This window comes from Monodon monoceros, unplaced genomic scaffold, assembly GCF_005190385.1.
Source record: "Monodon monoceros isolate NGI ecotype Baffin Bay Population unplaced genomic scaffold, NGI_Narwhal_1 Super_Scaffold_16, whole genome shotgun sequence".
NCBI classification, from domain to species: Eukaryota; Metazoa; Chordata; class Mammalia; order Artiodactyla; family Monodontidae; genus Monodon; species Monodon monoceros.
Window position 1 is genome coordinate 14,013,786 of NW_021703772.1, and position 16,494 is coordinate 14,030,279.

Here is a 16,494-nt window from a genome sequence, read left to right on the forward strand (position 1 = left end):
CTTGCCTTCTACACAATGTTGCGAGTTAATATCTTTGTCTCAGGGGTATAATTTTTCTCCTCAATCTTTACAGCTATTTCCAGAATTGCAAAGACTGTTTACAAAAACTGTGTCTAAAGTCTCAAATGCCCGAGTCAGCTCCATGTGTGGATGGACAGGGGAGAGGTGAGGGGAGTCCTACTGGGGGATGAGAAAGTTATTGCCTTTCAAACGCCAGTGTGTAACCTAAATCAAATTTTTAAAAAAGCTTCAGAACTATAATGCCTTTAAAAAAAAAAAAACTTGAATGATGCTGAGAAAGTTGAAGCAAAATGAATTTAATTACTGAATCACTGGTGGTAATTAAAAAACAAGTTATCTGTAATAAACTATATTTATAGATTTTTCCAATGCAAAGGTATAGGACTTATGAAACACAAATGATTAGAAGTGTAGGTTAGATTTAGAAAGGAAATCTGAATAGAAATGATTCCCTTCCACGGATAACAATATTTGATGTTAAATTTGGTTCTTTTACTACTCAAGCAATCAACATATATAAAATAAAGTTAGAGTAAACTATATTTTTCATCACAAAAGTGCCTTTTAATTTGTAAAACATCAAGTCACACCACGTTCTACTACAAGCATTAATAAATTGCTCATGTTATGAATTATGTTTAGAAAAATGTGCTTGTCCACATTTTTAGAAGCAGAGCTATCAGAGTAGCAAATAATTTTTAAATGGATATTTAGAACACATTAGGGCGAGTGTTATGTTTAGAGCTTGGGTATTCTTACCGAAGATTATTCAGTTTAAGATTCAACAGCACACACAATCTCTGGGAAATGTGTGTCCTCAGCAAGAGCCTGCTTGGGCATCCTTTCCTTATACTTAGGAAGAAAATTCCGGTCTGGGACATCCGGGTCCCAGAGAGGCACCTCCTCTGTGGTTCACAGGGAGACCACTCAGTTCCTGGGTTCAAATCTTCCCTCGGTCACTTTTTCACTGCAAGATCTTGGCAAGTTACTTAGCTTTTCTGTGCCTCAGTTTCTTCCTCAGTAATTTGGGGATAATAGTCTCTTCATAGATTTGCTGGAGGATTAAACCAGTTTATGTAAAGCTCTGGAACAGTTTATGATGGGCACGTAGTAAATCTTCAATAGACATGAACAATGATTATTATTGACGTTGGAAAGCTCTCACTCTTTCTAAGGATTTGGCATGAATCAATGTCTTTTGAGTCAGCAGAGCGAATCATTTTCTGTGAACAGTCAATATTATTTAGATAAAGTAACTTCTCTTCAGTGCCTTGGCATCAATTGTTCAAAAATAAAATAAAAAGACAAAGGGGAAAAATTCCTGGCAAAGGGACAAGTTTTGAGAATTGTTTTAAAGCAGTCATTGTATTCAGGTGGCTTACTATAAACAGGGAGGGAGGTAAGGAGGAAATCAGAGCCCATTGTGGGTCCATAAAATGGATGTCTTTTCAACTAAACAGATTGCTATCAGCCTCACAGGGCCGACTCACGTTCCTTTTTGCCCGGTCATTTCCTTTACTGAGTGTAAGAACCACCCACTTGGGTGTTTCTCAGGATTATAGGTTTTTTAGGTCAAACAGAAACCCTGGGAGCGCCCAGCGCAGCCCCACGCACGCAGTTACATTATGCACCGGCTGGGTGACATCGACCCTGCCGCTGTGGTGTGTCCTGGAAGCTGTTGTGCCTGATTTGCAGAGATTCTCTCAGAGTGTGGCCAGCGGCGACCAGCATCACAGGGTAAGAGCTTGGCTCTGAAATCCTGAAGTCTTCCTGGTGGGCTGAAGGCTGCACGTGGGAATCCCTCCATTCATTTCAGAAGCTGAACCAGTGGGCCCTGCTCACTTGCATCCTCTGTCATCCTCGGCCCCCATGATGGACGAGACACGGGAGCCTCTGGCCATGACTGTCCACCTCCTGGCCAACTCCGGGCATGGCTCGCTTCTGCAGCAAACCCTGGACCAGCTCCTGGACTGCATTTGCCCAGAGGTCCGTGTCTTTCTGGTGTCTGAGCGGGTCAGTCCAGTGAAATACTGTGACAAATGCCACTCCAAGCGGTCCCGCTTCCCGGGGATGTCTGTTCTGCTCTTCCTGCACGAAAGCTTCGGAGAGGAGCGGCTGTCTCGCATCCTTGACTCCCTACAGCATTGGCCGTGGCAGTGCTACCCCACCCAGAATGCGCAGGGAAGACCGTGCCCCTATATTCTTGCCAATCAGGAATTCTATAGTCTGGACAACCAGATGCCCATTTGGGGCGTGAGACAGGTGCACTGTGGCACCGAGATCCTGAGAGTGACGCTCTACTGCAGTTTTGGTAACTACGAGGATGCCATCAGGCTCTATGAGATGATCCTGCAGAGGGAAGCCACCTTGCAGAAGAGCAGCTTCTGTTTCTTCGCGCTCTACTCCACCGAGAGCTTTGCCCTGCAGCTCTCACTGAAGCAGCTGCCCCCTGGAGTGTCGGTGGACCCCAAAGAGGCTTCAGTGTTGCAGTTCAAGGTTCAAGAGATTGGCCAGTTAGTGCCTCTTCTACCCCATCCGTGTGTCCCCATCAGCCATACCCGGTGGCAAACACAGGACTATGACGGCAACAAGATTCTACTTCAGGTATTTCTGTTTGGTCTCCATGATCTTTAGATGCACATGTAACTGTGTGATGTGACATCCAAGAGATGATTTAATGTCGTAGTTCTCAACCTTGGTTGCACACCAAAGTCTCTGGGGAGTTTTCAAACGTTCCCATGCCATGGCTGCACCCCAAGTCAGTTAGATTAGAATCTTTAGGGGCACACTGGCTTGGGTAATACTTTTAAAACTCCTTGGGTGATTCTAATATGTAGCTTGTAACGTGGTTGAGAGGCACTGATTTAATAAAATCCCTTCCTCTGACAGATAAGGAAGTTCAGATTCTGTGAGCTGGTAACTTGCACAAGTAGTTTGCAATAGAATCAGGCAACACCCTACTTCTCAGATTTTCCTTTAATCATGCTACTCAACTATACACAAATACTTTGCCCACTCTTTGGGTCCAGAAATATCATTAGTTCTTTCCATCTGGACCTAAGGAAGCTGAAGCTGTAATTACGGTTGGGGATGTTAAGTATGCCATCCTATTGACTTAATTTTTAAGCATCTTGCATCACTGTCAAATTTTACCCCAAATAAAGTTATATAGTTAGAACCCTTCAAAATAAAATCTTAAAATTAAAGCCTTCTTCTGTAGGCATCCTATTGAAAGCAAGCACAATCGTGATAGCTACCATGTGTCATTTCTTATGAAGGATTATGTGGCAGTTGAACCTTGCTCTTTAGTAGCTGTGTGATTTTTGAGCCTTGGGTTCTTCATTAGCACAATGAGGGTAATATTAGCATCTTCCTGGAGTACAGGTTGTTATCTCTGCTAAATGACCTGACATTTATAAAGTGCTTTAGTGCCTAGAATTCAATTTTAGCTGTTGTTGTTCATATTATGCCCTAGAGTATGTATTTCACATTGATTGTTTTATTTAGTCCTTCTTACAACATAGGAAGTTTTGCAGAAGGGAAAATTGAGGGGTAGAGGGAATAGTTACTTGCCCAAGACACAAGAGGAAGTGTTTACGTGGTTCCAAAGCCAGGCAGCTAACCACTGCAGTCCAGTGCTGTGTGCATGTGTGTGTGTGTGTGTGTGTAAGTGTGTGCAGGCAGGGAGATGTACGTGATATTCACAGCAAAATTTCTGTCCTTGAGAAATGGTCAGTAACCCTTTTAAGGCCTATTGGATAAAGTAAAAACAGGCTAGAAGATGAATTATCTTTCCTTTTGATTAATTTTGTTGTCATCAGCTTTGAGTTATTAATAAAACATGAGTCATATTGATAGTGTATGTGATGATCTCTAAATTATTTACCTTCTCATTCACATAAGGTGGACAGGCACAGTTTCTCTTAGCTGCCTGTTACATAGCTCACTAATTTCCAAGGCATCTAAAGTTTTTCCTTCAGCCTTAGTTAATCTCCAGAATCTAAACCTCACTGTCAAGCAAAAATTTAATATGTGTGTGCAGCAGGGGACACATTTCTGTTTCAAAGGCTAACTGACATTTTAACTTCTGAACCACGGCTTATACAACTTAGTTCCTTTGGAAAGTTAAGTCAAATTTGGGGAGTGAAGAATAGTTTTTTGGATAAAGACGTCAATGAGTTTAGGCTTTTGCCAACAAAACGGGTGATTATCTTCTGGAAACTTCTGTTTCTGGTGTCCTATAAAAGTCCCTGAAGAAAGCATATACAGAGGCTTGGCTATAATACACTATAAAAGATAATACCTTGTAGCTACTTCACTCCTATAATGGGGTGAATTTTTCCGGATAGAAAACCCAGCCCAAACTTCTGTGGGGGCAGAGAGGATGGGGGGGGCAAATGAACTGGCTTTTGTAAGTAAGTAGCCTGAGTCTTGAGGCTTAGGAGCTGACTCCCAGCTCCGCCACTTCCTCAGACGGGCCCTTGTGGTCACCAGCTGGCTGCCAGCAGCTCTGAGGACTACCCTTTTGAGTTCCTCACCCTACAATGGGCCAACAAAACTTCTGGACTTCACGTCAATTGGACCAACTTGGATCCGATTCTCTTCTCTAAATCAGTCATTGCATTCTGGGGAATGGGATTAGGTGGATTAGCTTAGTTCTGAGGCAAAGGCTCTACTATCCTGCATCCCGAGATTTTTTGTGGACTCAGACTCTCTTGGCACTCATGGAGGCGGGGGACAAGGGTCCCCAAGGAAGATCAGTGAGGGGACAAATGCTGGGTGGCAAAAATGACTAATGTCCACCAGCGAAAGAAACTAATATCTGTTTAAGGGAGAGCTTTAATCACAAGTTAACTTCCCCATGTGTAACCCCTCCAGGATGGACATGTGTGTGAGGTGGGGGGGAAAGGGGGGGATGCTAGACCCAATGAGGGTGATGGGCAAAGCTTCCCTGAGAGGTGATGCCTGGGCCTGGCTGAGCTGGATGGCCCGGAAGGAAGTAGCTAGATGGGGAAGGGAGGAAAGTGTTCCAAACAGAGGAGATGGTGGGTGACAATGTGTGGAATAGGATTTCCTTAGCAGGCATGTTCAGAAAAGCGCCTGTGGTTCCATGTGGCTGGAGAGAAGGGAGGGGGTCGGGCGGGGGAGGATGGGGAGGTGGGTAGAGGCCACATCATCAGGCACGTGGTCAGCCACTGGAGGTAAGCACCATGAGGACAGGGACCTTTTTCGGTCCACTCTTTTTTTTAAATTTTATTTTATTTACTTTTTTATACAGTAGGTTCTTATTAGTCATCAGTTTTATACACATCAGTGTATATATGTCAATCCCAATCTCCCAATTCATCACACCCCCACCCCCAACCCCCTGTGGCTTTCCCCCGTTGGTGTCCATACGTTTGTTCTCTACATCTGTGTCTCAACTTCTACCCTGCAAACTGGTTCATCTGTACCATTTTTCTAGATTCCACATACATGCGTTAATATACGATATTTGTTTTCCTCTTTCTGACTTACTTCACTCTGTATGACAGTCTCTAGATCCACCCACATCTCAACAAATGACCCAATTTCGTTCCTTTTCATGGCTGAGTAATATTCCATTGTATATATGTACCACATCTTCTTTATCCATTTGTCTGTCGATGGACATTTAGGTTGCTTCCATGACCTGGCAATTGTAAACAGTGCTGCAATGAGCATTGGGGTGCATGTGTCTTTTTGAATTATGGTTTTCTCTGGGTATATGCCCAGTAGTGGGATTGCTGGGTCGTATGGTAGTTCTATTTGTAGTTTTTTAAGGAACCTCCATACTGTTCTCCATAGTGGCAGTATCAATTTACATTCCCACCAACAGTGCAAGAGGGTTCCCTTTTCTCCACACCCCCTTCAGCATTCGTTGTTTGTAGATTTTCTGATGATGCCCATTCTAACCGGTGTGAGGTGATACCTCATTGTAGTTTTGATTTGCATTTCTCTGATAATTAGTGATGTTGAGCAGATTTTCATGTGCATCTTGGCCATTTGTATGTCCTCTTTGGAGAAATGTCTATTTAGGTCTTCTGCCCATTTTTGGATTGGGGTGTTTGTTTCTTTACTATTGAGCTGCATGAGCTGTCTATATATTCGGTCCACTCTTATACTCCCAGTACCTAGAACAGCATCTGGCACATGGTAGGCAAATCCATTCTAGTGTGAATGAGCAAAAGCTTTGCCAATTAGCTTCTATCTTATTCTGACTGCAATCAGCAGTCACTGACAGAGCCACTGAATGGTACTGACATGTACAATTTGCATTATGAGGATCAAAAAGGAGAGTATACATGGAGGTGCTTTGTAAAGTAGAAACTGTAGCACAGTTACTGTCTGTGTAAGAAGGCTGCTAGCTGTCTCTCCATGTCTTTTCCCACATAACCTCCTGTCAGCGCACACTGTCTGATGCTTCTTAGAGCCTAGGATGTGTATTTTTGATGAGATTGATATTAGGGTACCTAGTAGATGCTCAGTAAATGAATGAATGGCTGAATACAAAAGCAGGTATGTCAAATGTTTATTCATCCACCAAGTGTTTATTAAATGCATACCTTGGGCTACCCTATTCTCCACTTGGCAGTTTTCATTCTGCTATCTCAGTCCTTAGTGGATGCATCTTTGGTTTGGCGTCTGACATAAATTTGGGGAAATTCTCAGTCATTATTGTTTCAAACATTTCTTCTATTCCATTCTCTTTCTCATTATTTGTCTACCACTCCTGTTTTAGTTGTCCCATAGTCTTTAGATAGTCTGTTCTGGGTTTATTTTCTCAGACTTTTTTTTTCTCTCTGCTTTTCTTTTTCAAGGATTCTGTTGATACATCCTCTAGCTCAGAGATTCTTTCCTCAGCTGTGTTTAGTCTGCAAATAAGCCCATCAAAAGCATTCTCTATTTCTGTTACAGTGTTGTTGTTGTTGTTTTATCTTTTTGGTTCTTCTTTTAGGATTTCCATCTCTCTTTTCACATTGCCATCTGCTCTTGCATGCCGTTTACTTTATCCATTAGAGTCCTTAGCATATTAATCAGAGTTGTTTTAAATTACAGGTCTGATAATTACAACATCCCTGCTATGACTGCTTCTGATACTTGCTCTGTCTCTTCAAATTGTGCTTTTTACCTTTTGTAATGCCTTGTAAATTTTTCTTGATAGCCAGGCATGATGTAGCAGGTATAGGAACTGCTGCAAATAAGCCTTTATTAATGTGGTAGTAAGGAGTTGGGGGAGGGGAAGCATTCTATAATTAGGTCTCTGTCTTAGTGAGTCTATGCCTTGAACTGTGAATTTTGCAAGTGTTTAATTTTTTTTTTCCTCCTTGCTTAGGTGGGCGAGAATGGCTAGAGTGGGCTGGAGTTGAGTACTTCCCTTCTCTCACATGGAAGGCTAGAGAAAGCTGGAGTTGGGTATTTCTCTTCACCCAGGTCAGTTAGGCTCTGATAATACGCCAGCATGTTAGGCTCTGGTTAACTAGTTTCCCCTGAGAGAAGGACTTGTAAGAACAGAGTGCTCTGGAGTATTTAAAAATGGTCCCTTTTCACCTAGAGATTCCCATACTAAGTGAAGTAAGTCAGAGAAAGACAGATATCATATGACATCACTTTATATGTGGAATCTAAAAAAAAAATGATACATATGAACTTACTTACAAAACAGACTCACAGACACAGAAGAACTTACGGTTACCAAAGGGGAAAAGGAGTGGAGAGGGATAAATTAGGGGTTTAGGATTAGCAGATACAAACTACTATCTATAAAACAGATAAACAACAAGGATGTATTGTAGAGCACAGGGAACTATATTCAATATCTTGTTATAAACTATAATGGAAAAGAATCTGAAAAAGACCTGAATCACTTTGCTGTACACCAGAAACTAACACAACATTGTAAGTCAACTATACTTCAATAAAAAAAAAAAGGTTCCTTTTCTCCTTCTCTTTCCGGAAGCACAAGGGGATTTTTCTCTGATATTTATTGTGAGAGTCTAGTCACGCTCCTGGAGGTAAATCTCACAAAATTGGGGGGGGGGCTCCCCCGGGACTGGGTCCCCTGGAGTTTTTAACTCTCAGAGTTGTCCACACTAAGCCTCCAGCTATTTGCCAATTACAGTTCAGGTTTTCCTCGCCCTGTCCTGGTTCCTGCAGTGGTTTCCACTTTTGATCCTCTTTTCCGGGAAGCCATGACTCCCCGCATTCATTCGTATGTCTCTCCAATCTTGGGGGCTGCTGTTTGCCCTGTGTCCCCACCTCTCATGCAGATGCTAGAAGAGTTGTAGCTCTCTCTAAGGCCACCGGTGCCTGAGGTCAGGGTCAGCAGTATTGGCAAATGCTGACCACTCCTTGCTTGAAAGTTTCTCCTCTGTGAGCTTCCATAACTTGGATCTTCCAATTAAAGGATTTATCCTATCTCTCTATCACTTGGACATTTGTTTTCAAAGTTTCAACTCTTTTTGCCCCAAAATCAGGTTTCCTCAACCTCGGCACTATTGACATTTTGGACTAGATAATTCTTTGCCGTGGGGGAGATGTCTTATGCATTACGGGATATTTAGTGCATCCCCAGTGCTACCGTTAGATGCCAGAACCGACTCCACTTCCCTGCAGTTGCGACAACAGGAAATGTCTCCAGACATTATCAAATGCCCTCTGGGGGGTGAAATTTCCCGCAGTTGAGAACCACTGTCCTAAGTTTAAGGTTTCCCTAAGATTAAGAAATAAAGCCCATCCTGGGCATTTAGTTGTCCTCTTTGTTCAACTTACCCCTGTATTTTCATCTCCTCTATCTCCTGAGCTTTTGGCTTTTTCAACTCCCTGTAAGACCATTTAAACATAACGTCTCCTCATCTCAAATTCAGTCCAAACAAAACCAAAGTCATCCTCTGCAGCCCTAACCCCCAATTTCTCCAGCTCTGGTCACCCTCCCATTTGCACAGGTTTTGAAATATGTCATTTTTAAAACCTCTCTTTTTGGAAGACCCACATTCAGGCAGCCCCCCCCAAACTGTTCAAGTTTCCCTTTGGAGCCATTTCTTTTTTTCTCTTTCCTTCCTTAAACCCACCTAACTTCAAATGTGCATTGTTATTACAACGTTCTAACTCTTCACTCTGGCTCCAGGCATCTGCTTGATCCTGCACAGGAGTGTTGAATACATTTTTTTTTTTTTTTTTGCGGTACGCGGGCCTCTCACTAATGTGGCCTCTCCCGTTGCGGAGCACAGGCTCTGGATGCGCAGGCTCAGCGGCCATGGCTCACGGGCCCAGTCGCTCCGCGGCATGCGGGATCTTCCCGGACCGGGTCACGAACCCGTGTCCCCTGCATCGGCAGGCGGACCCTCAACCACTGCGCCACCAGGGAAGCCCTGTTGAATACATTTTTAAATGATGGCTGGATTTATGTTCCTTGTCAGCTCAATAGCAAAGTTAGCAAATAAAATTAAAACTCACTTGTCCGAATTTCAAGGCTCTTCATAGTCAGGCCCCCCCGAATGTTTCCTTTGCTCCCTCCTTCTCTAGTTATTCCACCCTTCTTTCCAGACCTCTAGGCTCACTCCCGCACCCATGTATTTTTCTGTCATAAAATATACATAACATAAAAATGTATCACTGTAACCGTTTTGAGTGTAGAATTCAGTGCCTAATGGTACTTAATAGCACATTTACACTGTACTCCATCATCACCACTGTCTATTTCCAGAACATTTTCAAGGTTCATCTATGTTGTAGCATGTGTTAGAATTTCCTTCTTTTACAGGCTGAATAATATTCCATTTTATGGATATCTGCCTTTACATACGGCCTGAGCTGTTCCTTGTCCAGAGATGTCTTTCTCTTCCTCTTCATTTGTCTATCCTTTAAGACCCTGTGCAAGTACCACCTCCTCTGTGAAATCTGCTATAAGCGCATTCTTAACTGGAACATTTTACACCGAAACTTTGTAACACACAAATGTGTGTTACATTCCTCATTCTTGTACCATATAATTTGGGACTTTATGACTTTATGACTCGCCATCTCTTTTCGGTATTTTATTGTAAATGTTTATGTCTGGTAGAGTACCAGAGAGACAGCTGCTTCTGAACCATTTGTTGATTGATTAACCGCCTGTTGTCAGGAAATAAGTTTCTCTTCAGAAAAGTAAATATTCCAGAAGCTAGTTTGGCAAAAGCAAACATATATTTCTCTTCATTTTATCAACAGACCTTTAGCTAAGATCATCTTGATGTTCTTTATTAGCCATTTAAAATAAAAGAAGATAGTCTCTCGTGAAGTGAGTAATTCATTTGCTTTTTCTGTAGCATTTCTGGGTTCCTTTCTCATGTCTGAGTCTCTTAGAGGCACTCATTCAGACTCTATTCCTCCCGCTTTGTTTCTCTCCTCATTTCCTCCCCATTCTTCATACCCCACGCAGACACACACACACACACAGACACACACACTCCCAACCCTACACGCCCGCTCTCACTCAGTGCTTTGCTTTATGCTGCCCTGAAGGAATCCTTGTAAGCATGGCTCAGAGGTTGCTGCTGCTATAGGATGGTGGGTTAACATCATTGGTTTTGGTTAATAAATTAAAATAAGTACCTTTCAAAAGATCAGTTAATTGGAAGAGACTAGATTCAACTCTTAAGTAAGCAAGTTTGGCATTGTTTTGGGGTTTCTTATTATCTATATAATTTGTTCCCATGCAATCTTTTTTTTCCAGTGTAGGAGAAATCCTCTTTTGCTATCTCTTGGAATCACTTTTAGCAAAAGACAATATTATTTTCCCTTCATGATGTCAGTCTGCCCCTTAACAGCTTAATCATGTTTCAGTGATGTATATTCTCTTATTTCTCAAGTGTTGAGAGCCAAATGAATGACCAATGATCTTCCTGTTCATCAAGATAATGACTAATGTTCCCTGAAACTCGAAAACACCTACCTCTCAATTTGTAACATTTTACAAATATTTCTTAGAAAGATGGGCTCTAAATGATCAGAATTCCTACAAATGCATTTCAATTGCTTTTTTGGCAAGAGGAGCGTTATTCTCTCTCAAGAGATTTATCTCAACTACTTGCCGTTATGTTTCTCCTGGAAATTCTTCACTCCAACTGCACACACCTGCATTTCTACATTAATAACCTTGTGCTTTCTTTAGCCATATCGTCTAAGGACTTCTCTTAAGAAAGGAAAAGTTGATATTCTCTCTCTTAAAAGACTGCAGAAAGGGCCATCCACAGGATGAATGTCCTGTGGCAGTTTCTTAGTAAGACTTTGTATCTACCTAATGGCTAATAATTAGGGGCCATACATTTCTATATGCAAATAATTTATGGTTTGTTAGGCATTAAGCTTTATTTATTTATCCAACAGACATCTAGTGATTACTTACCACGTGTTAGGCATTGTGCTAGGTACTGGAGATACAATGGTGAAGAAGGTGTGTACAATCCCAGCACTTCCAGCTGGCAAAGTCTGGAAGAAGATATAGAGAAGTGAGCAAACAGGTGCAAAATAGTGTGGTAACTACTATGGTATGGAAACTACAGGCTGCCAGGACAGCTAGTAATAATATTTGTGATGATGATAATAGCCAACTTAGGTTTAGCACTACTATTTCCAGGCCCTGTTATCATTTAATCTTCTCAACAACTCTTTGACATTGGTACTTATTATGATCTCCTTTTATAGATGAGGAAACTGAGGCACAGAAAAATTAGGTAACTTGTCTAAAGCCTCACAACTAATTAGTGGCAGAGCCAATATTTAGGGGTACCTAACTCAGATTCAGTGACATGGAGAAGGCTTCTAAGAGGAAATGATGTGTAAGCTTGGAGTTAACAACAGGTATGAAGGGTCAGAGGTGACATATCCCAGACAAAGGAAATAATATACACAAACACTGGCATTAAGAAAGAGCAAATAATGTCCAAAGAATTGAACAAATTTCAATTTTGGCAAGTGGAAGAGGTGGCGAATTAGGCTGGAGTAAGAAGGGACAGACTGTGAAGGGTGTGGGAGCCCATACTAAAGGGCTTAGATTTTTTTCTTAAGAAGAGTAGGAAGCCACTTGAAGTAGGACGGTGACATGATCAAAACTGTTTTCAAAACTCCTCTGGTAGTGGACTGGAGAATGGATTAGAGGGAGGCAAGGCCATCCATGGGGTGTCCCTTCGATGGCTGTTGCAGTAATTCAGACTAGAGAGGATGACAGCCTGCCTAGGGTTAATGGCAGTGGACATGGAGAGACGGGAAGATCTGAGAGATCTTTGAGAAAGAGTCCATGGGAATGCGTGACATGAGGGATAGAGAAGGGAAAATGATGCTCTTGCTTGGTGACTGTGGGGCAAACGATGCCAGGTTCTAAGACAGGGAAGAGTAAGCAGAACAGATTTAGGGTGAGAAGGGGGATGAGTTCAATTTGGGACATGTTGACTTTTAGGACCTTGTGCCTGGAAGACAGTTGGATAGGTAGGTATGAAGCTTAAGAGACAGATCTGAACTGTAATTAGACTTTCAGAAGCCTCCATCATTTAGATAATAATTGAAGGCAGGGGATTCAACGAGGTTGGCTGGGAGAGTGTGTAAAGTGAAAAAAGAAGATGGCCGCTTAGCGCTGAAGAACTACCTCCTGTCACAAATTGACAGGGGAGGAGGCTTCTTCAGTGGACCCTGAGAAGGGGTAGATGGAAAGGAAGGAGAAAATCCAGAAGAACGTGTTGACATAGAAGGTTAAGGAGAAGAAGTCTTCATTTGTAAAGGAGAAAGGTCAGTCTTGTAAAATTCTACCAGAGCTCAAGTAAAAATTAATGACAAGGAGGCTCCTCTAGATTGGATAGTCTAATATCAACCCTGAATGATTTCTTAATATGGAACTAGCCATGCCGGTTTCCATTTCCAGAAGAAAAAGGCCTCATTGGATAAAAAAAAAAAAAAAAAGGTAGAATATAATGTCAAATGACCTTCCAGGAGGCAAAGGTGGCAGCTCATCCCTTTGAAGGATTGTACTTGTCACTTTTATTCAATTCAACCGACTTTATTGAAAGTCTGCTATGGGCACAGCATGGCAGAAGGCTGAATAGGACATAGTCTGTTCTTGACACTTAGTTAATGGAAAACATCGGTTACACCTGTTCCTCTTCTCCTTGTCCCATAGGTCCAGTTGAATCCAGGACTTGGTGTTAGGAATGGTGAACTTGCCTTTCTGAATGGCACCTCGGGAGCTGACACGCTTCCCCAGGGCTCCAGGCTGACCCCTGTCTCTGCGATTAGGACCCTAGAGCCGAGAAGCCGAAGGAGCAGGGGCAGGAGGTTCAAGGTAGGGTCGGTGGAGTGGCCTGAGCCTGGTGGGCAGACAGCGTCAGACAGGGCTAGTGGCACTTCGTGGAAAAGCCCTGGCCTCTCAGCTCAGCCCAGCAGCCCAGCTACGGACTCCCAGCTGCCTCTGCCTTCTCTCCACCTCGAACCCGGGGCCAGAATAGAGGTCCTCAGACGGGAAAACAGCTTTGAGAAGCAAGAGGCAGAGACGAATGTTGACACAGGATTCACCGTGGTCAGCTCTGGACCCAGGCAATCTTTTCTGAGCAGATTTCCAAGGGATCTTTGGACCCACCAGCCACCATCCTGCTTGTCAACCTCTTCCTTAGGGGCAGCTGCTTCCAAAAACAACAGAATCTTTAAGGAAAGCGTTCATCCTCTGTCACTTGCTGACCAAAGGGACCTTTGTTCCAGGACGATAATCTCAAAATGTCCCCTTCCTCTGCCAGTCCAGGGTGAAGAAAAAGAAGCAGGAGAAGAATTCTTTATATAGCATAAAACAACTGTGGTTTTCTAAAACACAAAATCAAATAGAATGTTCTAGAAATGGAGCACTGACCCAGAATCAGCCTGTTTCTTGTTCATCTGAGGGGCTCTAAATGCTAGCCATGCACAGATCTGTATCACTTTTATTTCAAATGTTCAAAGTCTAGCAGTGCTGGTGAGTGGTTGTTTATTTGCCGTCATGGTCATAAGGGAACACAGCCAACACACAGGGAAAAAGCCCAATGCCTCACGTCCTTGGAGACACACTAACACAGCTGGGTGTGTTGAGTTCAGTACCTATCAGGGTAATTGCATTATATGCAAATAAGTTGGATGTGTTATGCAATGCTGATTAGAGTCTGTAATTTGGTTTTAATTTTTACTTGCATTGCATTGTTCATCCCCCTGGGCAGCATGGGCTATTTATTCTTTAGTGTTTTTTAGTTTTTATGTGACCTCATTTGGTAACTAGGCCCTGTTCACCACTCACCTCTAGTGACTTTTGCCTTTAAAGTTGTTTGCATCTGGAATGAGTTAACATGCAAAGTGTTTTGAACATTACAAACATTTCTCTTTTTCTCCTGTTTAATGAGCAGCAACACTGGAAACCAAAAAAATCAAGTTAAAAATGAAAGCTGGGCTCTAGGGTTTCCGGCTCCTCCATTTCTTGTTTGTTTCCGCACCACCCCGGTGGGGCCCGTGGTTCATATAATTAAGCAGAGAGGAGTGGAATGTGATTGGATGATTCGAGATCTCCACTGAGTGTGGCAGGAAGATTGCATTGGTTGGGTCACTGGAGCCGGACTTGTGTTTTTTTGGCCACGTTCAAATTCCTGTATTCCTTTGCAGTACTCATTCATTTATTCATTCATTTATACATCCATTCGTGCAACACAGTGTACAAATACCTACCTTTGAATAAGACATTGGTATATGGTACACATACATTCTGTGGCCATCAAACCCAAAACTTATTTATGGTTTCACTGTATCACAAATCCATTCTATCAATTCTTAAGAACAGGTGGAAGTTCAAACTTATTTCTCTGGGAAACTTTTCCACAGCTGATTACCACACTTGCTGCACAGGCTGTGGTAAGAATTCACAACCTGTGGATGGAGATGGGGCATATTATGAATCGCAATTATAATCATAATGGATGAATTCTTAGTTGCTCATATGATGTATTATTTGGTTGGGTCTATACACACATTTCTTAAAAATCTGAGGTCTGTGTGTTTCAGTTAATTTACAAGGTTATTTGACTCCAAGAACTCCATTTTCCAGAACAGATGTTATGTGACTATAAGTGCTGATTTAGCTGGATCTTTTGGAGACCCCTATACTGAATAGACCTAATTGGAGAGAAGGATGAGTTCAGGCTTAAGCATGAATCTCATGGCAGCGAGACTGGACTGAGTTTGTGTGCTCTGTCCCCCTAAAAGAGTAGAAATGGAAGAGAGCTGCAAATGGACGAAGACAAGACTTCTAAACGGATTTCTGTCCTTATACTATCAGTATATTCTTATCCCCATGTTCTTTCTTTCCCTCAGATTAAAGTTAGATCTTAGAATGTGGAATGAAGAACTTACTTTTGGTATGGTTTTCTATAATAAGAGTTAAAAAAAAATGAAAGTCTTATTTAAGTTGAATTATTGAGCTGCTTTGAAAAGCACAGCAGGCAGTTTTGAAGTTTCTTTCCGACTTTTTTGAGGTTATCTAATTCCTTTAACATAATACATAGGTAGGAATATAAGTACATGGAAAGCATAAAAAATATTGAGGAATTTGAATGAGTAACTTACAAAATTGACTTGTAAAATAAGACTGTACTCTTTTCTTTTTTTTCTTTTTGCGGTATGCGGGCCTCTCACTGTTGCAGCCTCTCCCGCCGTGGAGCACAGGTTCCGGACGTGCAGGCTCAGCGGCCATGGCTCATGGGCCCAGCCACTCCGTGGCATGTAGGATCTTCCCGGACCGGGGTACGAACCCGCGTCCCCCACATCAGCAGGCGGACTCTCAACCACTGCACCACCAGGGAAGTCCTAGACTGTACTCTTAAAATGTACTCTATTGTATCCTCCTACTCACTATAGGAATCCAATTTACAGCATGATGGGATGGAAATGCCAGTGGGCTATGTGACAGAGGCCCAGATTTTGGTCTCAGTTTAAAATTTACTATTTATATGTGACCTTAAACTCTTTGATCTTCTGTTGCCTTATCTTCTGTACTAAGGTTGTTAGGAAAATCAAGATTATGCGTATGAAAGCATTTGGATACTGTTAAACACTGTAAATATGTAAGGTATTATAATCACAAATGGTCCTCCAGACCCACATTTTTAAAATGTCTTAACAACAAAGGATTTTTTTGAAACAACTTTTAGTGAAAGCAACGCTACAATTAAAAAAAAGAAATCCAACTCTCTAAGATTTTTACTATGTGTGTCATTTATGTTTACACATCTAGGAGGAAAATGATGGATAGAAAGGATCAAATATATCCTAAAGTTCAAAAGAGATTTTATATATAACAGGGACAAACTTATGAACTAATTTAATCCAAATTATCAAATTATCCAGACTCTTTACTTATTTATACTGTATTTTTAAAAATATATTTATTCTATTTTATTTATTTATTGTTCCTGTCCG

At 42.0% G+C, this 16,494-nt stretch overlaps 1 protein-coding gene across 1 annotated transcript; it reads left to right on the forward strand.

Annotated features, from left to right (window-relative positions):
* The first annotated feature begins 1,845 nt into the window (after positions 1 to 1,845).
* On the forward strand, positions 1,846 to 13,899 carry FAM124B (family with sequence similarity 124 member B). Its single transcript, XM_029226165.1, has 2 exons — positions 1,846 to 2,625; positions 13,190 to 13,899. Exons 1-2 carry the CDS (start codon positions 1,891 to 1,893, stop codon positions 13,841 to 13,843), a joined length of 1,389 nt encoding a protein of 462 aa, XP_029081998.1. The 5' UTR covers positions 1,846 to 1,890; the 3' UTR covers positions 13,844 to 13,899.
* Positions 13,900 to 16,494: the final 2,595 nt, after the last annotated feature.

Bases quoted from the DNA above. Each gene is read 5' to 3' on its own strand.
- FAM124B (XM_029226165.1), top strand. From the start codon at position 1,891: ATGATGGACGAGACACGGGAGCCTCTGGCCATGACTGTCCACCTCCTG. The intron at 2,626-13,189 runs GTATTTCTGTTT...CTTGTCCCATAG, and splicing joins GCAACAAGATTCTACTTCAG to GTCCAGTTGAATCCAGGACT.